Genomic DNA, 27,371 nt, shown 5'->3' with positions numbered 1-27,371 from the left:
TCCGGTCACAATTCAAAGTGTTGGTTATGACCTATAAAGCCCTTCATAGCATCGGACCAGAATATCTCTGGGACCGCCTTCTGCTGCATGAATCCCAGTGACCGATTAGGTCCCACAGAGTTGGCCTTCTCCGGGTCCCGTCGACTAAACAATGTCGTTTGGCAGGTCCCACAAGAAGAGCCTTCTCTGTGGCAGCCCCGACCCTCTGGAACCAGCTCCCCACTGACATTAGAACTACCCCCAGCCTCCTTGCCTTTTGTAAACTTCTTAAAACCCACCTCTGCCGTCAGGCATGGGGGAACTGAGATAACTTCCCCAGGCCTATATTGTTTATGTATGGTATGCTGTGTGCATGTTTCTTAAATTATGGGTTTTTAGCTTTAGATTTTTATTAGATTTGTATTGTACATTATTGTTTCTATTACTCTTGTGAGCCCCCCCCCCCCCGAGTCTACGGAGAGGGGCGGCATACAAATTTAATAAATAAATAAATAAATTGAAATAATTGAACACAGTGGGGTGGGACTTTTATGTGCAAAATGAACAAATAAGCATCAATGTTTTCAGTTCAATTTTCATTTCATTATATTCAGAAATGTTCAAACTGGTAATTCAATGCCAAAGTTATTGAAAATATTTGGAATTAGGGGCCTAGAAAAAATTATAAAGTGACATGCTTGAAAAAATGGGGGGATGGACCTTTTATGAGCAAAATAAACAAATAAGCATCATTTTTTTCAGTTCAATTTTCATATCATTATGTTCAGAAATGTTCAAACTAGTAATTTCACACCAAATTTAGTAAAATTGTACGTTGTTTGCAGGCAAAACTATCTATAAATTGAAAAATAATTCACAAAGGGGGGGGCTTTTATGAGCAAAATAAACCAATAAGCATTATTTTTTATTTCAATTTTCATTTCATTGTGTGCTGAAATGTTCAACCTAGTTTCCAAGGGAAAGTTTTCAAATTGACCAAATATAAGCAATTAAAATAAAGAATTTTCAGTTTGAATCACACAGATTGCAAGGAATATATTTCTGTACTTAGAACTGTATCAATACAAATCTATAAATAAGTGTTCTAATATAATGAGAGTCCTTGAGAACTTGTATATGATTTTACAACATATGTATTTCTTTAATGATTTTGTTCACATGTTTATAATCATTCTTACTTTTTTTTCACAATAAAAAATAATAAACCTATCAGAATGTATAAGTCACAAATGAACATTGCCATGTTCTTAATTTAAACAAAGAAATTGAATGTTTTTGTCATATTGAGATATGCCAGAAGTACATCATCAATGTCTGCCTACTGCATTACTGTATTAGTTCGACACCACTATGAAATACTAAAAAATAAATAAATAAAATTTTAAAATATGGATGTTAACAGATTTACTTGTTAGCAGAGTAACTTGTTAAAATGTTGTGTTTCATAAATTACCCCCCAAAAAATGAAACTTAAAATTTTGTATTTTAAGTATGAGAAAAGAGGAAATGTCAGTCTTAACTAAATGCGCCAAAAGGAGAGCTTCCATCAGGGCGCAGCTGTCGCTGGGTCATTGGGCCAATGTTGTCTGGCGAGGCCATGGAGGTCTCTGTTGAGAGGGGTTCCTCCCCTCGCTGTTGGGCGAGCACCACATGGTGGTAGCCCCCAAGTGTTGGTCTTTCCCTTGGGTGGCCATGACCTTGATGCGCCGTTGGAATGGTTGAAATGTTCTCCTTTGCTTGCACGCGAGAGGGGAAAAAAGCCGCTGAGGTGGGGGGGCGGTGGCGAGAAAAAAACAGCAGGAGCAGCAGGGTAAGTACCAATGTTCCCTCTAAGGTGCGCATGCACAGAAAAATACCCCCCCTTGCAGCCTTTTCCAAGGCTGCCCAGCCAGACAGGCATCAGAGCTGGGGCCGGGGAGTGACAAGGTTTTTCTACATTTGAAAAACTGTGTGCTCCCCATTCCACTTTGGCCCTGCCCATTCAGGAAAAGATGCCGGCATCCATCAGGCACTGGGACAGAAGCGGGAAGGCGGTGGTGGCGGCTCTGTGGGGCTTTAAGCTGACGTCTCTCCCCCTTCTTGCCCCCTTTCTCTTGCCCCCTCTTTCTCTTTCCCCTCTCTTCCTACCTATTTAATGGAGGCCGGCTCTGTCTTGATACGGGCCACTGCCGTCTTGTACTGGGATTGGGTGGTGGAGGGGACTCGGCGGCGGGCAGCCCCCAGCACGGCGGCAGGAGAGGAAGCAAAGCTTGCACTTCGGCCACACTGGGGCACAGTGGGCCAAGGCTGGACCCATTGCCCCCAGCTTCAGGGGTCAGCCCCAGCGTGGCAGTGGGGGAGGAGGTGGCGAAGCCGGCTGCCTGGGAAAGTGACGTGTTTGAAAAGTGCGCCTAGGAAAGTGGCACGCTTTTCAAACACATCAATTCCCTGGGCAGCTGGCTTTGCCTCCTCCTTCCCCGCTGCTGTGCTGGGGCTGACGGGCCCAGCCTTGGCCCACTCTGCCCTGGTGTGGCCGAAGCACAAGCTTCGCTTGCTATTATTACAGTGGCACCCCGACCTACGAGCAGCTCTACTTGCGAGCAACTCGAGATACGAGCTGGGAGAGTAGAGAAATTTTTGCTCGACTCCCGAGCTCACATTCGGGATACGAGCCGAGAAGAGCCGGGCTGGCTTGCTTTGCTTCCTTCCCCTGCAGAGCCGAATAAAGCGTCCCGCCCCTCTGACGCTTTCGGCGGCTTCCCAAGCGACGCTGGGCTCTTTTGCCGCCAAAAGCGTCAGGGGGGCGTGACGCTTTATTCGGCTCTGCAGGGGAAGGAAGCAAAGCAAACCAGCCTGGCTCTTCTCGCTTGGTGAGTCCTTGGCTTCTGCTGGGGGTGGGGGGATCTGAATGCTTTCTGCTGGGGGTGGGGGGATCTGAATGCTTTCTGCTGGGGGTGGGGGGATCTGAATGCTTTCTGCTGGGGGTGGGGGGATCTGAATGCTTTCTGCTGGGGGTGGGGGGATCTGAACGCTCTCCCTGGCTGGGAGCACTTTCGCTGCGAGAGAGGGCTTTCCCGAAAGGGACGGAGCCCTCTCTCGCAGCGAAAGTGCTCCCAGCCAGGAGGCTGCGAGAGAGGGCTTTCTCCACCCTTTCGAGAAAGCGCGCCTGTCTGAAAAGATAGCCGCCGGTCTGGTGGAGTTTTGCAGCAACCTCCGAGCAACCTGGGCTCGGAGGTTGCTGCAAAACCCCACCGGACCGGCAGCGATCTTTTCAGACAGGCGCGCGCGCCGATTCTCCGCTCACTGCTAAAAGCGGAGAATCAGCGCGTTTGTTTAAAAACATCGCTGCCGGCACGGGGGGATGTTCCATGCCGGCTGCGATCTGTTTAAACAGACGCGCCGATTCGCAGCTCACTCCGGGTGAGCGGAGAATCGGCGCGTCTGTTTAAAAACATCGCTGCCGGCATGGAACATCCCCCCGTGCCGGCAGCGATGTTTTTAAACAGACGCACCGATTCTCCGCTCACCCGGAGTGAGTTGCGAATCGGCGCGTCTGTTTAAAAACATCGCTGCCGGCACGGGGGGATGTTCCATGCCGGCTGTGATCTGTTTAAACAGACGCGCCGATTCGCAGCTCACTCCGGGTGAGCGGAGAATCGGTGCGTCTGTTTAAAAAGATCGCTGCCGGCATGGAACATCCCCCCGTGCCGGCAGCGATGTTTTTAAACAGACGCACCGATTCTCCGCTCACCCGGAGTGAGTTGCGAATCGGCGCGTCTGTTTAAAAACATCGCTGCCGGCACGGGGGGATGTTCCATGCCGGCTGCGATCTGTTTAAACAGACGCGCCGATTCGCAGCTCACTCCGGGTGAGCGGAGAATCGGTGCGTCTGTTTAAAAAGATCGCAGCCGGCATGGAACATCCCCCCGTGCCGGCAGCGATGTTTTTAAACAGACGCGCCGATTCTCCGCTCACCCGGAGTGAGTTGCGAATCGTCGCGTCTGTTTAAAAACATCGCTGCCGGCACGGGGGGATGTTCCATGCCGGCTGCGATCTGTTTAAACAGACGAGCCGATTCGCAGCTCACTCCGGGTGAGCGGAGAATCGGTGCGTCTGTTTAAAAAGATCGCAGCCGGCATGGAAAGCCCCCCCATGCCGGCTCCGAAGCACCGGGCACCCCTCAGCCGACGTCTTTTCCCCTCAGCCCTCGCGCTTGCACGCATTAATCACTTTTGCATTGTTTCCTATGGGAAACAATGCTTCGACCTACGAGCTCTTCGACATATGAGGTTCCTTCCGGAACCAATTAATGTCGTATGTCGGGGTTCCACTGTATTATTATTATTATTATTATTATTATTATTATTATTATTATTATTATTATTACTATTTATTGGATTTGTATGCCACCCCTCTCCGCAGACTCGGGGCGGCTAACAACAGCGGTGAAACAATACAACAAAATCCAATACTAAAAAAGCAGTTAAAAACCCATTATATAAAGACCAATCATACATACAAACATACCATACATTAAATTGTGAAGGCCTAGGGGGAAAGTGTATCTTAGTTCCCCCATGCCTGGCAGCAGAGGTGGGTTTTAAGCAGCTTACGAAAGGCAAGGTGGGTAGGGGCAATTCTAATCTCTGGGGGGAGTTGGTTCCAGAGGGTCGGGGCCGCCACAGAGAAGGCTCTTCCTCTGGGCCCTGACAAGCGACATTGTTTGGTTGACAGGACCTGGAGAAGACCCACTCTGTGGGACCTAACTGGTCACTGAGATTCGTGCGGCAGAAGGCGGTCCCTGAGATATTCTGGCCCGGTGTCATGAAGGGCTTTATAGGTCATAACCAACACTTTGAATTGTGACCGGAAACTGATCAGCAACCAATGCAGACTGCAGAGTGTTGGAGAAACATGGGCATATTTGGGGAAGCCCATGATTGGTCTCGCAGCTGCATTCTGAACAATCTGAAGTTTCCGAACACTTTTCAAAGGTAGCCCCATGTAGAGAGCATTACAGAAGTCGAGCCTCGAGGTGATGAGGGCATGAGTGACTGAGAGTAGTGACTCCCGGTCCAAATAGGGTCGCAACTGGTGCACCAGGCGAACCTGGGCGAACGCCCCCCTCGCCACAGCTGAAAGGTGTTTCTCTAATGTGAGCTGTGGATTGAGGAGGATGCCCAAGTTGCAAACCCTCTCTGAGGGGGTCAATGATTCTCCCCCCAGAGTAATGGACGGACAGATGGAATTGTCCTTGGGAGGCAGGACCCACAGCCACTCCGTCTTGTCTGGGTTGAGTTTGAGTTTGTTGACACCCATCCAGGCCCCAAAAGCCTCCAGGCACTGGCACATCACTTCCACTGCTTCGTTGACTGGACATGGGATGGAGATGTATAACTGGGTATCATCGGCATATTGATGATACCTCACCCCATGCCCTTGGATGATCTCACCCAGTGGTTTCATATAGATATTAAATAGCAGGGGGGAGAGGACCGACCCCTGAGGTACCCCACAAGGGAGAGACCTAGAGGTCAACCTCTGACCCCCACTAACACCAACTGTGACCGACCGGAGAGGTAGGAGGAGAACCACTGAAGAACAGTGCCTCCCACTCCCAACCCCTCTAGCCAGCGCAGAAGGATACCATGGTCGATGGTATCGAAAGCCACTGAGAGGTCAAGAAGCACCAGGACAGAGGACAAGCCCCTGTCCCGGGCCCGCCAGAGATCATCCATCAATGCAACCAAAGCAGTTTCCGTGCTGTAACCAGGCCTGAATCCAGACTGTTGAGGACCTAGATAATTGGCTTCTTCCAAGGACCGCTGGAATTGAAGCACCACCACCTTCTCAACAACCTTCCCCATAAAGGGAAGGTTGGAGACTGAACAGTAGTTATTTAGCATGGCTGGGTCCAGGGAGGGCTTCTTGAGGAGGGGGCGCACAAGTGCCTCCTTATAAGGAGCCAGAAAGGACCCCCTCCCCAAGAAGGCGTTGACAATCTCCTGGACCCAGCTCCGTGTTACCTCTCGACCATCCAAAACCAATCAAGATGGACATAGATCCAGTAAACAGGTGGCAGAGCTTACAGCTTCAATAGCCTTGTCCACTTCCTCTCCCGCTGCCACGCTGGGGGCTTTTCGCCACCGGGTCTCCTCCGCCACCCAATCCCAGTACAAGACTTCCATGGGCGTGCTTTTCAAACTCGTCACTTCCCCGGGCAGCTGGCTTCGCCTCCTCCTCCCCCACTGCCGTGCTGGGGCTTCCCCCTGCAGTCGGGGGCGACGGACCTGGCCTCGGCCCACTCTGCCCACTCTTCCCTGGTGTGGCTGAAGCACAAGCTTTGCTTCCTCTCCCACTGCTGCGCTGGGGGATGCCCACCGCCGGGTCCCCTCCGCCACCCAATCCCGATACAAGACAGTGGCAGCCTGCATCAAGACGGAGCCAGCCACTGTTAAACAGGTAGGAAGAGGCTGGAAAGAGAAAGAGGGGGCAAGAGGGGGGAGAGGGAAAGGTGGGAGAGAGAAATGGGGCAAGAGGGTGGAGAGAGAAAGAGGGGGCAAGAGAGGGGAGAAAGAGGGTGAGAGAGAAAGAGGGGGCAAGAGAGGGGAGAAAGAGGGTGAGAGAGAAAGAGGGGGCAAGAGAGAGGAGAAAGAGGGGGAGAGAGAGAAAGAGGGGAAAAGAGAGGGGGAAAGAGGGGGAGAGAGAATGGGGGCAAGAGAGGGGAGAAAGAGAGAAAGCAAGAGAGAGAGAAGAGAGAGGAAGGAAGAGAGAGAGAGAGAGAGGGAGAAATGAGAGCAAAAAGGGAAGAAAAGAAAGAAATGAGAAAATGATTGAGGCAGAGAATTAGAGGAAAGAGAGAGAAACAAAAGAGAGAGAGAGAGAAGTGACTCTTGATTTACCGGTAAAGCATATGGTAAAAAGCACCCAAACAATAGCAGAGGGGAAAAAAAACCCAGCCCTCACCTGTTTTTGGAAATGGCTCAATTTATCTATCTATCTATCATCTATCTATCTATCTATCTATCTATCTATCTATCTATCTATCTATCTATCTATCTATCTATCTATCATCTACCTAGCTACCTAGCTATCTATCTATCTACCTACCTACCTACCTATACATCCATCCATCCATTCATTCATCCATCTATCTAATCTATCTATCTATGCCGCCCAGTCCCAAAGGGAATGCCGCTCAGACACTATACTTTTCTGCCCACACCTAAAAAAAATTAGAGGGAACATTGGTAAGTACTTGCATTTTTTTTGCCTATACCTGCCTTTGGGGGACATATACCTGTTTACCCTCTTTTAAACTTACAGAGCTAGTTTACTTGGGTTTTTTGAAATAAATATTCTAAAACATTTAATCTACTGATGCCTCAATTGATGTAATTTTATTGTTTTCCATTTTTATAAGTTGCCAGTAGCCGCTGCAATTTCCACCCTTGACTTATACTGGAGTCAATAAATTTTCCCAGTTTTTGTGGCAAAAGTAGGTGCCTCGACTTATAAACGGAGCGACTTATAGTCGAGTATATACGGGAAATAAGTGCATTTCCTTTTTTCCATTGAGTTCAGATAAGGGCATACTGTACATTATTTTCCAACTCCTACCTGTACCTAACTCATATCTGAAATAGTATAAGGTCTCCTGCTTCAACAATGGGTTAGATTAGAAGACCTCCAATATTCTTTTCCATATCTATTCTGATTCTGACTCCCTATTTTACTAGCACAACCAACTTCCCAAATAGATTATATGGAAATTAATAAATTCACTTTACCCACTGAGCATTTTACATGAGTTTAAAATTGGAACAAATACACAGTTCAACAATCTACCTAAAGTTCTTTAGCTAAATTGAACTACACCAGGGATGTGTCACAAAGTGCCCTCCAGGGATACTGACACAGAACTGACATAAACTCTAAGCCTGTAATTCTTTAAACATATAACTTCCTTACCTGCAAAATGTATAACATGCAAAAAATTTCTGCTTCTGCATTAAAGTATGTATGATTTTATGTATTCCATTATAGAAGGAAAACAGATTTCATTATCTTAAGAAAGCATTCTTGTTGTATCTCATTTACTCTGTAAACTTTGCATGTGATTCTTTTTCTCAATCATTTTATATGGTCAAATGTTACAAACCAGGTATCCAAAATCCAAACCTTCCATACTTGTCTATATTTTATCTAGATGCATTTAGCAGACAAAACAAACTTTAAAATCTTTGTTAATATTTTATTTTTATTGCCCTCTGGACATTACACTTTTTATGTACATTTGTTTCTATTTTATGTGCATATGTGCATGCATATAATCAACATGATGCAATTCATCTAGGAAGAAACTCCAAATATTTCAATCTATGATTTCATCAACTTCTTATAGATTTCCATTGATTAAATCCAATTGAAATCAGCCAGTTTGTTCTCAGCTAAATGAGGATTAAATAGAAGCCAAACTCCGTAGTACTGCTTTCCTGTTTTCAATCTCATCTACATCATCCTTCTTTTTCTATTTTATTAATGTCAATTGATCTTCTTCTCTAAAATTGATTTTTGAGAAGAAACTATGCCACTAAAAGGTACAAGGTATATTTTTTTCATTAAAAATGTCCAATGAAAGCATGATAATGTTTTTTCTATTTGATGGTTTCTTTGATGTTCCAGAGTGGCAGAATTTCTATGCTTTGGTATTTTTTCTAATTTATATTTCAAGTGTGATGGGAAATATACTCATCATCATCACAATAATTCTAAATATTCATCTTCATATCCCAATGTATTTTTTTGTCCTAAATCTATCAATTGTTGACCTGGGACAGGTGACAGTCATCATCCCCAAAGTCATAGCCAATTCCTTAATGAAAACAAAGATAATCCTCTATTCTCATTGTGCTGCCCAAATGTTCTCCTATGCTCTCTTTGCAGCATCTGAATTCTTTTTATTGACAGTTATGGCCTACGATCGTTATGTTGCTATTTGTCATCCACTTCAATATGAAACTTTAATGGACAGATCCAGATGTATCCAAATGGCAAGCTGTGCCTGGATGGGTGGCATTCTAACAGCAATACTGCACACTGGTGCCACATTTGCAAACACCTTTTGCTCCAATGTGATCAACCAGTTCTTCTGTGATATTCCAGAAATTCTCAGGCTCTCTTGCTCTGATATGTATCTCATTGAAATTGGGGCTATTGTTCTCACTGCCAGTTTATATTTTGCTTGTTTTGTTTTCATTGTTACTACTTATGGACAGATCTTCAAAGCAATAATAAAAATTTCATCTGTAAAAGTTAGGCAGAAGGCCTTCTCTACCTGCTTGCCTCATCTAATTGTGGTTTCCCTGTTCTTCTTTTTTGGCTCATTTGCTTATTTTCGGCCAATTAACAGGACTCCATCCCAGATGGATTTAGTGGCTGCTATAGCCTACTCTGTGGTGCCACCATGCATGAATCCAGTGATATATAGTATGAGGAATAAAGATATAAAGCAAGGACTTTGGAAACTCATTGCCTGGAGATTTTTCAGGGGAAAAAAACTTCCCCATGCTGTAAGCCTTAATCTTTCACATGCATAACCACAATGTTTGTGTAGAAATACTGTTGGTAATAAGAAGATATTTTCACACTGAACCTTTTACAATCAAAGTCACTTTTGTTCAACAATATATAAATAATATATATTGAAAGACAGATAAAGGGACATTTTTAACCCTGCTGCCCTGTTTGAGTCTGTGCAACACGAAATCGAAGTTTGAGACCCTGTAAAAAATTTTCCCTGCATTTCTGAAACTTGAAATTTTATGACTTTTCATCATTTCAGGTGTTCTCTCTACAAGAATTTTTTTGGGGGGTAGGGTGTGCTTAGTTTTTGCTGGGCAAAAAAAGTCACACTTGTACTGTTTATGAGTCTGTGTGACTCGCACCAAAAATTCTTTATTTTAAGTGTTTATATTTGGTCAATTTGAAAACTTCTTTCCCTTGGAAACTAGGTTTAACATTTCTGCACATAATGAAATGAAAATTGAAATTAAAAAACAATGCTTATTGGTTTATTTTGTTCATAAAATCCTGCCCGCCCTCTTTTTTGTGAATTTCTTTCAATTTATAGATAGTTTAGCCTGCAAAATGTGTACAATTTTACTAAATTCGGTGTGGGATTACTAGTTTGAACATTCCTGATCATAAGAAAAATATAAATGAACTGAAAAAAAAAGATGCTTATTGGTTTTTTAAAATCAGAAATAAAGCCTCCCTCCGGCTGCTTGCAACCACTTTCACTTTAAAGTTTTTTTAGGCTCCAAATCCAAAATATTTTAAGATCTTAGGCATTGATTTACTCAATTTAACATATCTGATAATCATAAAAATATTTTTTGGGGTGGGGGCTAACATTTTTCTGGGGGGGGAAACCTCACTTTGAGTCTGTTTGTGGTCGTATACGACCCGGAACAAAATGATTTTTTAAGGTACTTAAATTTGGTCTTTTTGAAAACCTTTTTCATTGGGAAACTAGTTTGAACATTTCTAAACATAATGATATGAAAATTGAACTGAAAAAATGATGCTTATATTTTGATTTTGATCAACACCCCACCCCACCCCCATTTTTTGAGCATTTCATGTCAGTTTATATATTTTTAGGCTACAAATCTCTAAGGAATTTTCCCCCAAAAGTTTTGATATACTAAATTGAATATTCCTGATCATAAGAAAAATAGAAATGAACTGAAAAAAAAAATGATGCTTATTTGTTTATTTTGCTCACAAAAGGGCCACTCCCCTTCGCCTTGCTGTGTGCCATTAATTTCACTTTTTATATAGATTTGGCTAGAAATATTTGGAATATCCTTTTGAAAAGCAAGGACACGATAGCCAGACAACTAATTTTATGAAAGAAATCCATTTTACTAAAAACAAGTATGTAATTTTGAAATTAACAGCATAATTTGTATATCATCATCAAACAACTATTAGAAAAAAATGAGCCACAAAGGGGACCCCCGCGTTATCCTCTATTAATGGTTCTCTATAAGGGATTGGTTACCCTGGGCATAGTTTTACTAATGGCATACTTCATGTATTCATGTATAAAAAATATTTTTAATATTTTTGATATTTTTGATATTTCTTAACAATTAACTTATTAAGAATTGTATATTTTTATATCTTAAATATTTGTGACATATTTTATTAGTGTTTTAATTATTGCTAATTTAATCCATTTTTAACTAATTGGGGGGGGCTTTTTAAATAATGGATAACTGGGGTGGGTGCAATAATTTGTATGGGATGAATGATTGGTATGAGTGGGATGGTTGGGGTGGGTGGGGTTATGGCATGGATGAGATGAATGGAAATAGTATGAATGATATATTCGGCCCACCTGACATGGGAGAGGCAGGAGGGGAGGGGGCACCGATCTCTGGTGTGGCAGAGGATCGGAATATCCCAGTGTTGCTGGGGAGAGGCAGATATGGGAAGAGCCACAGAGTTAGCTGTTCCAGGGGAATGAGCGATCACTGCTTAATAACGATCCCTTGTTCTGGCTCCATGAGCTCAACCCTGGGCACTGGTGATGAGTGTAATTCTGGCCCTGGGCTCAGGTTGCTGCTCCTCAATGCCAGGTCAGTGGTAAATAAAGCTCTCCTCATCCAGGATTTGATCCTGGATGAGGAGGCCAACCTAGCATGTGTAACTGAAACCTGGCTGGGCACGGAGGGAGGAGTTCCTCTCTCTGAAATTTGCCCAGGTGGGTTTCAGATATGGCATCAACCTCGACCCCAGGGAAGGGGGAAGGGAGTGGCTATTATTGCCTACGTAGACTCGTTGCTCCAGAGATTGCAGGCTGCAAGTCCCTCCTGGTGAAGTTGGACTTAGGGGTTCAGGTGGGCTTGTTTCTTACGTACCTGCCTCCCAGCTGCATGTCAAAAGCTGTGCCTGTGCTACTCGAGGAGGTAGCTGGGTTGGCGGTGGGGTTCCCCAGACTTATTGTCTTGGGGGACTTTAAGATGCCGTCACTCGGCAAAACCTCTGGACTGGCACAGGAGTTCATGGCCACCATGACAGCCATGGACCTGACTCAAGTAATACAGGGTCCGACTCACAAGGGGAGACACGCAACCGACATAATATTCCTCTGTGAGAAATTGAGTAATGGTCTGAGACTGAGGGACTTAGAAGCGTTGCCTTTGTGATGGTCAGACCATTTTCTACTAAGGCTTGACTTCCTGGCTCCAATCCTTCCCCGCAAGGAGGCGGAACTGATTAAGTTGTTCCGCCCCAGACGCCTGATGGACCCAGAGGGCTTTCAGAAGGTGCTTGGGGTTATTCCAGATGCACTCATCCATAGTTCAGTGGAGTATCTTGCTGAGGCCTTGAACAAGGCTGCAGTGGAGGCTCTGGACTGGATTGTGCCATTGTGACCTCTCCACAGCACTAGACCCCGTAGAGCTCCATGGTTCAATTAGGAGCTCCGGGAGTTGAAACACCAGAAGAGATGTCTAGAGAAGCGATGGAGGAAGAGTAAGTCTGAATCCGATCGAACACTTTTAAGAGCTTTTATTAAGACTTACAAAGTGGCACTCAAGGCGGCAAGATGCGTGTATCTGGATGGGTGTCAACAGACTCAAACTCAACCCGGATAAGACGGAGTGGCTGTGGGTTCTGCCTCCCAAGGACAATTCCATCTGTCCATCCATAACCCTGGGGGGAAATATTGACCCCCTCAGAGAGTGTACGCAACTTGGGCATCCTCCTCAATCCACAGCTCACATTAGAGGGCCATTTTTTAGCTGTGGTGAGGGGGACGTTTGCCAAGGTTTGCCTGGTGTACCAGTTGTGGTCCTATCTGGATCGGGACTCACTGCTCACAGTCACTAATGCCCTCATCACCTCAAGATTCGACTACTGTAATGCTCTCTACATGGGGCTACCTTTGAAAAGTGTTCGGAAAGTTCAGATCGTGCAGAATGCAGCTACGAGAGCAATCATGGGCTTCCCAAGGTATGCTCATGTTACACTAACACTCCGGAGTCTGCATTGGTTGCCAATCAATTTCCGGTCACAATTCAAAGTGTTGGTTATGACCTATAAAGCCCTTCATAGCATCGGACCAGAATATCTCTGGGACCGCCTTCTGCTGCATGAATCCCAGTGACCGATTAGGTCCCACAGAGTTGGCCTTCTCCGGGTCCCGTCGACTAAACAATGTCGTTTGGCAGGTCCCACAAGAAGAGCCTTCTCTGTGGCAGCCCCGACCCTCTGGAACCAGCTCCCCACTGACATTAGAACTACCCCAGCCTCCTTGCCTTTTGTAAACTTCTTAAAACCCACCTCTGCCGTCAGGCATGGGGGAACTGAGATAACTTCCCCAGGCCTATATTGTTTATGTATGGTATGCTGTGTGCATGTTTCTTAAATTATGGGTTTTTAGCTTTAGATTTTTATTAGATTTGTATTGTACATTATTGTTTCTATTACTCTTGTGAGCCCCCCCCCCCCCCGAGTCTACGGAGAGGGGCGGCATACAAATTTAATAAATAAATAAATAAATTGAAATAATTGAACACAGTGGGGTGGGACTTTTATGTGCAAAATGAACAAATAAGCATCAATGTTTTCAGTTCAATTTTCATTTCATTATATTCAGAAATGTTCAAACTGGTAATTCAATGCCAAAGTTATTGAAAATATTTGGAATTAGGGGCCTAGAAAAAATTATAAAGTGACATGCTTGAAAAAATGGGGGGATGGACCTTTTATGAGCAAAATAAACAAATAAGCATCATTTTTTTCAGTTCAATTTTCATATCATTATGTTCAGAAATGTTCAAACTAGTAATTTCACACCAAATTTAGTAAAATTGTACGTTGTTTGCAGGCAAAACTATCTATAAATTGAAAAATAATTCACAAAGGGGGGGGCTTTTATGAGCAAAATAAACCAATAAGCATTATTTTTTATTTCAATTTTCATTTCATTGTGTGCTGAAATGTTCAACCTAGTTTCCAAGGGAAAGTTTTCAAATTGACCAAATATAAGCAATTAAAATAAAGAATTTTCAGTTTGAATCACACAGATTGCAAGGAATATATTTCTGTACTTAGAACTGTATCAATACAAATCTATAAATAAGTGTTCTAATATAATGAGAGTCCTTGAGAACTTGTATATGATTTTACAACATATGTATTTCTTTAATGATTTTGTTCACATGTTTATAATCATTCTTACTTTTTTTTCACAATAAAAAATAATAAACCTATCAGAATGTATAAGTCACAAATGAACATTGCCATGTTCTTAATTTAAACAAAGAAATTGAATGTTTTTGTCATATTGAGATATGCCAGAAGTACATCATCAATGTCTGCCTACTGCATTACTGTATTAGTTCGACACCACTATGAAATACTAAAAAATAAATAAATAAAATTTTAAAATATGGATGTTAACAGATTTACTTGTTAGCAGAGTAACTTGTTAAAATGTTGTGTTTCATAAATTACCCCCCAAAAAATGAAACTTAAAATTTTGTATTTTAAGTATGAGAAAAGAGGAAATGTCAGTCTTAACTAAATGCGCCAAAAGGAGAGCTTCCATCAGGGCGCAGCTGTCGCTGGGTCATTGGGCCAATGTTGTCTGGCGAGGCCATGGAGGTCTCTGTTGAGAGGGGTTCCTCCCCTCGCTGTTGGGCGAGCACCACATGGTGGTAGCCCCCAAGTGTTGGTCTTTCCCTTGGGTGGCCATGACCTTGATGCGCCGTTGGAATGGTTGAAATGTTCTCCTTTGCTTGCACGCGAGAGGGGAAAAAAGCCGCTGAGGTGGGGGGGCGGTGGCGAGAAAAAAACAGCAGGAGCAGCAGGGTAAGTACCAATGTTCCCTCTAAGGTGCGCATGCACAGAAAAATACCCCCCCTTGCAGCCTTTTCCAAGGCTGCCCAGCCAGACAGGCATCAGAGCTGGGGCCGGGGAGTGACAAGGTTTTTCTACATTTGAAAAACTGTGTGCTCCCCATTCCACTTTGGCCCTGCCCATTCAGGAAAAGATGCCGGCATCCATCAGGCACTGGGACAGAAGCGGGAAGGCGGTGGTGGCGGCTCTGTGGGGCTTTAAGCTGACGTCTCTCCCCCTTCTTGCCCCCTTTCTCTTGCCCCCTCTTTCTCTTTCCCCTCTCTTCCTACCTATTTAATGGAGGCCGGCTCTGTCTTGATACGGGCCACTGCCGTCTTGTACTGGGATTGGGTGGTGGAGGGGACTCGGCGGCGGGCAGCCCCCAGCACGGCGGCAGGAGAGGAAGCAAAGCTTGCACTTCGGCCACACTGGGGCACAGTGGGCCAAGGCTGGACCCATTGCCCCCAGCTTCAGGGGTCAGCCCCAGCGTGGCAGTGGGGGAGGAGGTGGCGAAGCCGGCTGCCTGGGAAAGTGACGTGTTTGAAAAGTGCGCCTAGGAAAGTGGCACGCTTTTCAAACACATCAATTCCCTGGGCAGCTGGCTTTGCCTCCTCCTTCCCCGCTGCTGTGCTGGGGCTGACGGGCCCAGCCTTGGCCCACTCTGCCCTGGTGTGGCCGAAGCACAAGCTTCGCTTGCTATTATTACAGTGGCACCCCGACCTACGAGCAGCTCTACTTGCGAGCAACTCGAGATACGAGCTGGGAGAGTAGAGAAATTTTTGCTCGACTCCCGAGCTCACATTCGGGATACGAGCCGAGAAGAGCCGGGCTGGCTTGCTTTGCTTCCTTCCCCTGCAGAGCCGAATAAAGCGTCCCGCCCCTCTGACGCTTTCGGCGGCTTCCCAAGCGACGCTGGGCTCTTTTGCCGCCAAAAGCGTCAGGGGGGCGTGACGCTTTATTCGGCTCTGCAGGGGAAGGAAGCAAAGCAAACCAGCCTGGCTCTTCTCGCTTGGTGAGTCCTTGGCTTCTGCTGGGGGTGGGGGGATCTGAATGCTTTCTGCTGGGGGTGGGGGGATCTGAATGCTTTCTGCTGGGAGTGGGGGGATCTGAATGCTTTCTGCTGGGGGTGGGGGGATCTGAATGCTTTCTGCTGGGGGTGGGGGGATCTGAACGCTCTCCCTGGCTGGGAGCACTTTCGCTGCGAGAGAGGGCTTTCCCGAAAGGGACGGAGCCCTCTCTCGCAGCGAAAGTGCTCCCAGCCAGGAGGCTGCGAGAGAGGGCTTTCTCCACCCTTTCGAGAAAGCGCGCCTGTCTGAAAAGATAGCCGCCGGTCTGGTGGAGTTTTGCAGCAACCTCCGAGCAACCTGGGCTCGGAGGTTGCTGCAAAACCCCACCGGACCGGCAGCGATCTTTTCAGACAGGCGCGCGCGCCGATTCTCCGCTCACTGCTAAAAGCGGAGAATCAGCGCGTTTGTTTAAAAACATCGCTGCCGGCACGGGGGGATGTTCCATGCCGGCTGCGATCTGTTTAAACAGATGCGCCGATTCGCAGCTCACTCCGGGTGAGCGGAGAATCGGCGCGTCTGTTTAAAAACATCGCTGCCGGCATGGAACATCCCCCCGTGCCGGCAGCGATGTTTTTAAACAGACGCACCGATTCTCCGCTCACCCGGAGTGAGTTGCGAATCGGCGCGTCTGTTTAAAAACATCGCTGCCGGCACGGGGGGATGTTCCATGCCGGCTGTGATCTGTTTAAACAGACGCGCCGATTCGCAGCTCACTCCGGGTGAGCGGAGAATCGGTGCGTCTGTTTAAAAAGATCGCAGCCGGCATGGAACATCCCCCCGTGCCGGCAGCGATGTTTTTAAACAGACGCGCCGATTCTCCGCTCACCCGGAGTGAGTTGCGAATCGGCGCGTCTGTTTAAAAACATCGCTGCTGGCACGGGGGGATGTTCCATGCCGACTGCGATCTGTTTAAACAGACGCGCCGATTCGCAGCTCACTCCGGGTGAGCGGAGAATCGGTGCGTCTGTTTAAAAAGATCGCTGCCGGCATGGAACATCCCCCCGTGCCGGCAGCGATGTTTTTAAACAGACGCACCGATTCTCCGCTCACCCGGAGTGAGTTGCGAATCGGCGCGTCTGTTTAAAAACATCGCTGCCGGCACGGGGGGATGTTCCATGCCGGCTGCGATCTGTTTAAACAGACGCGCCGATTCGCAGCTCACTCCGGGTGAGCGGAGAATCGGTGCGTCTGTTTAAAAAGATCGCAGCCGGCATGGAACATCCCCCCGTGCCGGCAGCGATGTTTTTAAACAGACGCGCCGATTCTCCGCTCACCCGGAGTGAGTTGCGAATCGTCGCGTCTGTTTAAAAACATCGCTGCCGGCACGGGGGGATGTTCCATGCCGGCTGCGATCTGTTTAAACAGACGAGCCGATTCGCAGCTCACTCCGGGTGAGCGGAGAATCGGTGCGTCTGTTTAAAAAGATCGCAGCCGGCATGGAAAGCCCCCCCATGCCGGCTCCGAAGCACCGGGCACCCCTCAGCCGACGTCTTTTCCCCTCAGCCCTCGCGCTTGCACGCATTAATCACTTTTGCATTGTTTCCTATGGGAAACAATGCTTCGACCTACGAGCTCTTCGACATATGAGGTTCCTTCCGGAACCAATTAATGTCGTATGTCGGGGTTCCACTGTATTATTATTATTATTATTATTATTATTATTATTATTATTATTATTATTATTATTACTATTTATTGGATTTGTATGCCACCCCTCTCCGCAGACTCGGGGCGGCTAACAACAGCGGTGAAACAATACAACAAAATCCAATACTAAAAAAGCAGTTAAAAACCCATTATATAAAGACCAATCATACATACAAACATACCATACATTAAATTGTGAAGGCCTAGGGGGAAAGTGTATCTTAGTTCCCCCATGCCTGGCAGCAGAGGTGGGTTTTAAGCAGCTTACGAAAGGCAAGGTGGGTAGGGGCAATTCTAATCTCTGGGGGGAGTTGGTTCCAGAGGGTCGGGGCCGCCACAGAGAAGGCTCTTCCTCTGGGCCCTGACAAGCGACATTGTTTGGTTGACAGGACCTGGAGAAGACCCACTCTGTGGGACCTAACTGGTCGCTGAGATTCGTGCGGCAGAAGGCGGTCCCTGAGATATTCTGGCCCGGTGTCATGAAGGGCTTTATAGGTCATAACCAACACTTTGAATTGTGACCGGAAACTGATCAGCAACCAATGCAGACTGCAGAGTGTTGGAGAAACATGGGCATATTTGGGGAAGCCCATGATTGGTCTCGCAGCTGCATTCTGAACAATCTGAAGTTTCCGAACACTTTTCAAAGGTAGCCCCATGTAGAGAGCATTACAGAAGTCGAGCCTCGAGGTGATGAGGGCATGAGTGACTGAGAGTAGTGACTCCCGGTCCAAATAGGGTCGCAACTGGTGCACCAGGCGAACCTGGGCGAACGCCCCCCTCGCCACAGCTGAAAGGTGTTTCTCTAATGTGAGCTGTGGATTGAGGAGGATGCCCAAGTTGCAAACCCTCTCTGAGGGGGTCAATGATTCTCCCCCCAGAGTAATGGACGGACAGATGGAATTGTCCTTGGGAGGCAGGACCCACAGCCACTCCGTCTTGTCTGGGTTGAGTTTGAGTTTGTTGACACCCATCCAGGCCCCAACAGCCTCCAGGCACTGGCACATCACTTCCACTGCTTCGTTGACTGGACATGGGATGGAGATGTATAACTGGGTATCATCGGCATATTGATGATACCTCACCCCATGCCCTTGGATGATCTCACCCAGTGGTTTCATATAGATATTAAATAGCAGGGGGGAGAGGACCGACCCCTGAGGTACCCCACAAGGGAGAGACCTAGAGGTCAACCTCTGACCCCCACTAACACCAACTGTGACCGACCGGAGAGGTAGGAGGAGAACCACTGAAGAACAGTGCCTCCCACTCCCAACCCCTCTAGCCAGCGCAGAAGGATACCATGGTCGATGGTATCGAAAGCCACTGAGAGGTCAAGAAGCACCAGGACAGAGGACAAGCCCCTGTCCCGGGCCCGCCAGAGATCATCCATCAATGCAACCAAAGCAGTTTCCGTGCTGTAACCAGGCCTGAATCCAGACTGTTGAGGACCTAGATAATTGGCTTCTTCCAAGGACCGCTGGAATTGAAGCACCACCACCTTCTCAACAACCTTCCCCATAAAGGGAAGGTTGGAGACTGAACAGTAGTTATTTAGCACGGCTGGGTCCAGGGAGGGCTTCTTGAGGAGGGGGCGCACAAGTGCCTCCTTATAAGGAGCCAGAAAGGACCCCCTCCCCAAGAAGGCGTTGACAATCTCCTGGACCCAGCTCCGTGTTACCTCTCGACCATCCAAAACCAATCAAGATGGACATAGATCCAGTAAACAGGTGGCGGAGCTTACAGCTTCAATAGCCTTGTCCACTTCCTCTCCCGCTGCCACGCTGGGGGCTTTTCGCCACCGGGTCTCCTCCGCCACCCAATCCCAGTACAAGACTTCCATGGGCGTGCTTTTCAAACTCGTCACTTCCCCGGGCAGCTGGCTTCGCCTCCTCCTCCCCCACTGCCATGCTGGGGCTTCCCCCTGCAGTCGGGGGCGACGGACCTGGCCTCGGCCCACTCTGCCCACTCTTCCCTGGTGTGGCTGAAGCACAAGCTTTGCTTCCTCTCCCACTGCTGCGCTGGGGGATGCCCACCGCCGGGTCCCCTCCGCCACCCAATCCCGATACAAGACAGTGGCAGCCTGCATCAAGACGGAGCCAGCCACTGTTAAACAGGTAGGAAGAGGCTGGAAAGAGAAAGAGGGGGCAAGAGGGGGGAGAGGGAAAGGTGGGAGAGAGAAATGGGGCAAGAGGGTGGAGAGAGAAAGAGGGGGCAAGAGAGGGGAGAAAGAGGGTGAGAGAGAAAGAGGGGGCAAGAGAGGGGAGAAAGAGGGTGAGAGAGAAAGAGGGGGCAAGAGAGAGGAGAAAGAGGGGGAGAGAGAGAAAGAGGGGAAAAGAGAGGGGGAAAGAGGGGGAGAGAGAATGGGGGCAAGAGAGGGGAGAAAGAGAGAAAGCAAGAGAGAGAGAAGAGAGAGGAAGGAAGAGAGAGAGAGAGAGAGGGAGAAATGAGAGCAAAAAGGGAAGAAAAGAAAGAAATGAGAAAATGATTGAGGCAGAGAATTAGAGGAAAGAGAGAGAAACAAAAGAGAGAGAGAGAGAAGTGACTCTTGATTTACCGGTAAAGCATATGGTAAAAAGCACCCAAACAATAGCAGAGGGGAAAAAAAACCCAGCCCTCACCTGTTTTTGGAAATGGCTCAATTTATCTATCTATCTATCATCTATCTATCTATCTATCTATCTATCTATCTATCTATCATCTACCTAGCTACCTAGCTATCTATCTATCTACCTACCTACCTACCTATACATCCATCCATCCATTCATTCATCCATCTATCTAATCTATCTATCTATGCCGCCCAGTCCCAAAGGGAATGCCGCTCAGACACTATACTTTTCTGCCCACACCTAAAAAAAATTAGAGGGAACATTGGTAAGTACTTGCATTTTTTTTGCCTATACCTGCCTTTGGGGGACATATACCTGTTTACCCTCTTTTAAACTTACAGAGCTAGTTTACTTGGGTTTTTTGAAATACAGTAAATATTCTAAAACATTTAATCTACTGATGCCTCAATTGATGTAATTTTATTGTTTTCCATTTTTATAAGTTGCCAGTAGCCGCTGCAATTTCCACCCTTGACTTATACTGGAGTCAATAAATTTTCCCAGTTTTTGTGGCAAAAGTAGGTGCCTCGACTTATAAACGGAGCGACTTATAGTCGAGTATATACGGGAAATAAGTGCATTTCCTTTTTTCCATTGAGTTCAGATAAGGGCATACTGTACATTATTTTCCAACTCCTACCTGTACCTAACTCATATCTGAAATAGTATAAGGTCTCCTGCTTCAACAATGGGTTAGATTAGAAGACCTCCAATATTCTTTTCCATATCTATTCTGATTCTGACTCCCTATTTTACTAGCACAACCAACTTCCCAAATAGATTATATGGAAATTAATAAATTCACTTTACCCACTGAGCATTTTACATGAGTTTAAAATTGGAACAAATACACAGTTCAACAATCTACCTAAAGTTCTTTAGCTAAATTGAACTACACCAGGGATGTGTCACAAAGTGCCCTCCAGGGATACTGACACAGAACTGACATAAACTCTAAGCCTGTAATTCTTTAAACATATAACTTCCTTACCTGCAAAATGTATAACATGCAAAAAATTTCTGCTTCTGCATTAAAGTATGTATGATTTTATGTATTCCATTATAGAAGGAAAACAGATTTCATTATCTTAAGAAAGCATTCTTGTTGTATCTCATTTACTCTGTAAACTTTGCATGTGATTCTTTTTCTCAATCATTTTATATGGTCAAATGTTACAAACCAGGTATCCAAAATCCAAACCTTCCATACTTGTCTATATTTTATCTAGATGCATTTAGCAGACAAAACAAACTTTAAAATCTTTGTTAATATTTTATTTTTATTGCCCTCTGGACATTAAACTTTTTATGTACATTTGTTTCTATTTTACGTGCATATGTGCATGCATATAATCAACATGATGCAATTCATCTAGGAAGAAACTCCAAATATTTCAATCTATGATTTCATCAACTTCTTATAGATTTCCATTGATTAAATCCAATTGAAATCAGCCAGTTTGTTCTCAGCTAAATGAGGATTAAATAGAAGCCAAACTCCGTAGTACTGCTTTCCTGTTTTCAATCTCATCTACATCATCCTTCTTTTTCTATTTTATTAATGTCAATTGATCTTCTTCTCTAAAATTGATTTTTGAGAAGAAACTATGCCACTAAAAGGTACAAGGTATATTTTTTTCATTAAAAATGTCCAATGAAAGCATGATAATGTATTTTCTATTTGATGGTTTCTTTGATGTTCCAGAGTGGCAGAATTTCTATGCTTTGGTATTTTTTCTAATTTATATTTCAAGTGTGATGGGAAATATACTCATCATCATCACAATAATTCTAAATATTCATCTTCATATCCCAATGTATTTTTTTGTCCTAAATCTATCAATTGTTGACCTGGGACAGGTGACAGTCATCATCCCCAAAGTCATAGCCAATTCCTTAATGAAAACAAAGATAATCCTCTATTCTCATTGTGCTGCCCAAATGTTCTCCTATGCTCTCTTTGCAGCATCTGAATTCTTTTTATTGACAGTTATGGCCTACGATCGTTATGTTGCTATTTGTCATCCACTTCAATATGAAACTTTAATGGACAGATCCAGATGTATCCAAATGGCAAGCTGTGCCTGGATGGGTGGCATTCTAACAGCAATACTGCACACTGGTGCCACATTTGCAAACACCTTTTGCTCCAATGTGATCAACCAGTTCTTCTGTGATATTCCAGAAATTCTCAGGCTCTCTTGCTCTGATATGTATCTCATTGAAATTGGGGCTATTGTTCTCACTGCCAGTTTATATTTTGCTTGTTTTGTTTTCATTGTTACTACTTATGGACAGATCTTCAAAGCAATAATAAAAATTTCATCTGTAAAAGTTAGGCAGAAGGCCTTCTCTACCTGCTTGCCTCATCTAATTGTGGTTTCCCTGTTCTTCTTTTTTGGCTCATTTGCTTATTTTCGGCCAATTAACAGGACTCCATCCCAGATGGATTTAGTGGCTGCTATAGCCTACTCTGTGGTGCCACCATGCATGAATCCAGTGATATATAGTATGAGGAATAAAGATATAAAGCAAGGACTTTGGAAACTCATTGCCTGGAGATTTTTCAGGGGAAAAAAACTTCCCCATGCTGTAAGCCTTAATCTTTCACATGCATAACCACAATGTTTGTGTAGAAATACTGTTGGTAATAAGAAGATATTTTCACACTGAACCTTTTACAATCAAAGTCACTTTTGTTCAACAATATATAAATAATATATATTGAAAGACAGATAAAGGGACATTTTTAACCCTGCTGCCCTGTTTGAGTCTGTGCAACACGAAATCGAAGTTTGAGACCCTGTAAAAAATTTTCCCTGCATTTCTGAAACTTGAAATTTTATGACTTTTCATCATTTCAGGTGTTCTCTCTACAAGAATTTTTTTGGGGGGTAGGGTGTGCTTAGTTTTTGCTGGGCAAAAAAAGTCACACTTGTACTGTTTATGAGTCTGTGTGACTCGCACCAAAAATTCTTTATTTTAAGTGTTTATATTTGGTCAATTTGAAAACTTCTTTCCCTTGGAAACTAGGTTTAACATTTCTGCACATAATGAAATGAAAATTGAAATTAAAAAACAATGCTTATTGGCTTATTTTGTTCATAAAATCCTGCCCGCCCTCTTTTTTGTGAATTTCTTTCAATTTATAGATAGTTTAGCCTGCAAAATGTGTACAATTTTACTAAATTCGGTGTGGGATTACTAGTTTGAACATTCCTGATCATAAGAAAAATATAAATGAACTGAAAAAAAAAGATGCTTATTGGTTTTTTAAAATCAGAAATAAAGCCTCCCTCCGGCTGCTTGCAACCACTTTCACTTTAAAGTTTTTTTAGGCTCCAAATCCAAAATATTTTAAGATCTTAGGCATTGATTTACTCAATTTAACATATCTGATAATCATAAAAATATTTTTGGGGGTGGGGGCTAACATTTTTCTGGGGGGGGAAACCTCACTTTGAGTCTGTTTGTGGTCGTATACGACCCGGAACAAAATGATTTTTTAAGGTACTTAAATTTGGTCTTTTTGAAAACCTTTTTCATTGGGAAACTAGTTTGAACATTTCTAAACATAATGATATGAAAATTGAACTGAAAAAATGATGCTTATATTTTGATTTTGATCAACACCCCACCCCACCCCCATTTTTTGAGCATTTCATGTCAGTTTATATATTTTTAGGCTACAAATCTCTAAGGAATTTTCCCCCAAAAGTTTTGATATACTAAATTGAATATTCCTGATCATAAGAAAAATAGAAATGAACTGAAAAAAAAATGATGCTTATTTGTTTATTTTGCTCACAAAAGGGCCACTCCCCTTCGCCTTGCTGTGTGCCATTAATTTCACTTTTTATATAGATTTGGCTAGAAATATTTGGAATATCCTTTTGAAAAGCAAGGACACGATAGCCAGACAACTAATTTTATGAAAGAAATCCATTTTACTAAAAACAAGTATGTAATTTTGAAATTAACAGCATAATTTGTATATCATCATCAAACAACTATTAGAAAAAAATGAGCCACAAAGGGGACCCCCGCGTTATCCTCTATTAATGGTTCTCTATAAGGGATTGGTTACCCTGGGCATAGTTTTACTAATGGCATACTTCATGTATTCATGTATAAAAAATATTTTTAATATTTTTGATATTTTTGATATTTCTTAACAATTAACTTATTAAGAATTGTATATTTTTATATCTTATATATTTGTGACATATTTTATTAGTGTTTTAATTATTGCTAATTTAATCCATTTTTAACTAATGGGGGGGCTTTTTAAATAATGGATAACTGGGGTGGGTGCAATAATTTGTATGGGATGAATGATTGGTATGAGTGGGATGGTTGGGGTGGGTGGGGTTATGGCATGGATGAGATGAATGGAAATAGTATGAATGATATATTCGGCCCACCTGACATGGGAGAGGCAGGAGGGGAGGGGGCACCGATCTCTGGTGTGGCAGAGGATCGGAATATCCCAGTGTTGCTGGGGAGAGGCAGATATGGGAAGAGCCACAGAGTTAGCTGTTCCAGGGGAATGAGCGATCACTGCTTAATAACGATCCCTTGTTCTGGCTCCATGAGCTCAACCCTGGGCACTGGTGATGAGTGTAATTCTGGCCCTGGGCTAAGGTTGCTGCTCCTCGATGCCAGGTCAGTGGTAAATAAAGCTCTCCTCATCCAGGATTTGATCCTGGATGAGGAGGCCAACCTAGCATGTGTAACTGAAACCTGGCTGGGCACGGAGGGAGGAGTTCCTCTCTCTGAAATTTGCCCAGGTGGGTTTCAGATATGGCATCAACCTCGACCCCAGGGAAGGGGGAAGGGAGTGGCTATTATTGCCTACGTAGACTCGTTGCTCCAGAGATTGCAGGCTGCAAGTCCCTCCTGGTGAAGTTGGACTTAGGGGTTCAGGTGGGCTTGTTTCTTACGTACCTGCCTCCCAGCTGCATGTCAAAAGCTGTGCCTGTGCTACTCGAGGAGGTAGCTGGGTTGGCGGTGGGGTTCCCCAGACTTATTGTCTTGGGGGACTTTAAGATGCCGTCACTCGGCAAAACCTCTGGACTGGCACAGGAGTTCATGGCCACCATGACAGCCATGGACCTGACTCAAGTAATACAGGGTCCGACTCACAAGGGGAGACACGCAACCGACATAATATTCCTCTGTGAGAAATTGAGTAATGGTCTGAGACTGAGGGACTTAGAAGCGTTGCCTTTGTGATGGTCAGACCATTTTCTACTAAGGCTTGACTTCCTGGCTCCAATCCTTCCCCGCAAGGAGGCGGAACTGATTAAGTTGTTCCGCCCCAGACGCCTGATGGACCCAGAGGGCTTTCAGAAGGTGCTTGGGGTTATTCCAGATGCACTCATCCATAGTTCAGTGGAGTATCTTGCTGAGGCCTTGAACAAGGCTGCAGCGGAGGCTCTGGACTGGATTGTGCCATTGTGACCTCTCCACAGCACTAGACCCCGTAGAGCTCCATGGTTCAATTAGGAGCTCCGGGAGTTGAAACGCCAGAAGAGATGTCTAGAGAAGCGATGGAGGAAGAGTAAGTCTGAATCCGATCGAACACTTTTAAGAGCTTTTATTAAGACTTACAAAGTGGCACTCAAGGCGGCAAGATGCGTGTATCTGGATGGGTGTCAACAGACTCAAACTCAACCCGGATAAGACGGAGTGGCTGTGGGTTCTGCCTCCCAAGGACAATTCCATCTGTCCATCCATAACCTTGGGGGGAAATATTGACCCCCTCAGAGAGTGTACGCAACTTGGGCATCCTCCTCAATCCACAGCTCACATTAGAGGGCCATTTTTTAGCTGTGGCGAGGGGGACGTTTGCCAAGGTTTGCCTGGTGTACCAGTTGTGGCCCTATCTGGATCGGGACTCACTGCTCACAGTCACTAATGCCCTCATCACCTCAAGATTCGACTACTGTAATGCTCTCTACATGGGGCTACCTTTGAAAAGTGTTCGGAAAGTTCAGATCGTGCAGAATGCAGCTACGAGAGCAATCATGGGCTTCCCAAGGTATGCTCATGTTACACTAACACTCCGGAGTCTGCATTGGTTGCCAATCAATTTCCGGTCACAATTCAAAGTGTTGGTTATGACCTATAAAGCCCTTCATAGCATCGGACCAGAATATCTCTGGGACCGCCTTCTGCTGCATGAATCCCAGTGACCGATTAGGTCCCACAGAGTTGGCCTTCTCCGGGTCCCGTCGACTAAACAATGTCGTTTGGCAGGTCCCACAAGAAGAGCCTTCTCTGTGGCAGCCCCGACCCTCTGGAACCAGCTCCCCACTGACATTAGAACTGCCCCCAGCCTCCTTGCCTTTTGTAAACTTCTTAAAACCCACCTCTGCCGTCAGGCATGGGGGAACTGAGATAACTTCCCCAGGCCTATATTGTTTATGTATGGTATGCTGTGTGCATGTTTCTTAAATTATGGGTTTTTAGCTTTAGATTTTTATTAGATTTGTATTGTACATTATTGTTTCTATTACTCTTGTGACCCCCCCCCCGAGTCTACGGAGAGGGGCGGCATACAAATTTAATAAATAAATAAATAAATTGAAATAATTGAACACAGCGGGGTGGGACTTTTATGTGCAAAATGAACAAATAAGTATCAATGTTTTCAGTTCAATTTTCATTTCATTATATTCAGAAATGTTCAAACTGGTAATTCAATGCCAAAGTTATTGAAAATATTTGGAATTAGGGGCCTAGAAAAAATTATAAAGTGACATGCTTGAAAAAATGGGGGGATGGACCTTTTATGAGCAAAATAAACAAATAAGCATCATTTTTTTCAGTTCAATTTTCATATCATTATGTTCAGAAATGTTCAAACTAGTAATTTCACACCAAATTTAGTAAAATTGTACATTGTTTGCAGGCAAAACTATCTATAAATTGAAAAATAATTCACAAAGGGGGGGGCTTTTATGAGCAAAATAAACCAATAAGCATTATTTTTTATTTCAATTTTCATTTCATTGTGTGCTGAAATGTTCAACCTAGTTTCCAAGGGAAAGTTTTCAAATTGACCAAATATAAGCAATTAAAATAAAGAATTTTCAGTTTGAATCACACAGATTGCAAGGAATATATTTCTGTACTTAGAACTGTA

At 44.8% G+C, this 27,371-nt stretch overlaps 2 protein-coding genes across 2 annotated transcripts; both read left to right on the top strand.

The window, feature by feature from the left end:
* The first annotated feature begins 8,621 nt into the window (after positions 1–8,621).
* LOC139154023 (olfactory receptor 14A16-like) lies at positions 8,622–9,578 on the top strand. Its single transcript, XM_070728451.1, has one exon. The coding sequence runs from the start codon at positions 8,622–8,624 to the stop codon at positions 9,576–9,578; it is 957 nt and encodes a 318-aa protein (XP_070584552.1).
* A 12,305-nt stretch (positions 9,579–21,883) lies between these two features.
* Positions 21,884–22,840, top strand: LOC139154022 (olfactory receptor 14A16-like). Its single transcript, XM_070728450.1, has one exon. It carries the CDS (start codon positions 21,884–21,886, stop codon positions 22,838–22,840), a length of 957 nt encoding a protein of 318 aa, XP_070584551.1.
* The last annotated feature ends 4,531 nt before the right edge of the window (positions 22,841–27,371 follow it).

This window comes from Erythrolamprus reginae, chromosome Z (genome assembly GCF_031021105.1).
Source record: "Erythrolamprus reginae isolate rEryReg1 chromosome Z, rEryReg1.hap1, whole genome shotgun sequence".
In the NCBI taxonomy this organism is placed as follows: Eukaryota; Metazoa; Chordata; class Lepidosauria; order Squamata; family Dipsadidae; genus Erythrolamprus; species Erythrolamprus reginae.
The sequence above is the reverse complement of the archived record's forward strand: the minus strand, read 5'-3'. Positions and strand labels throughout refer to the sequence as shown.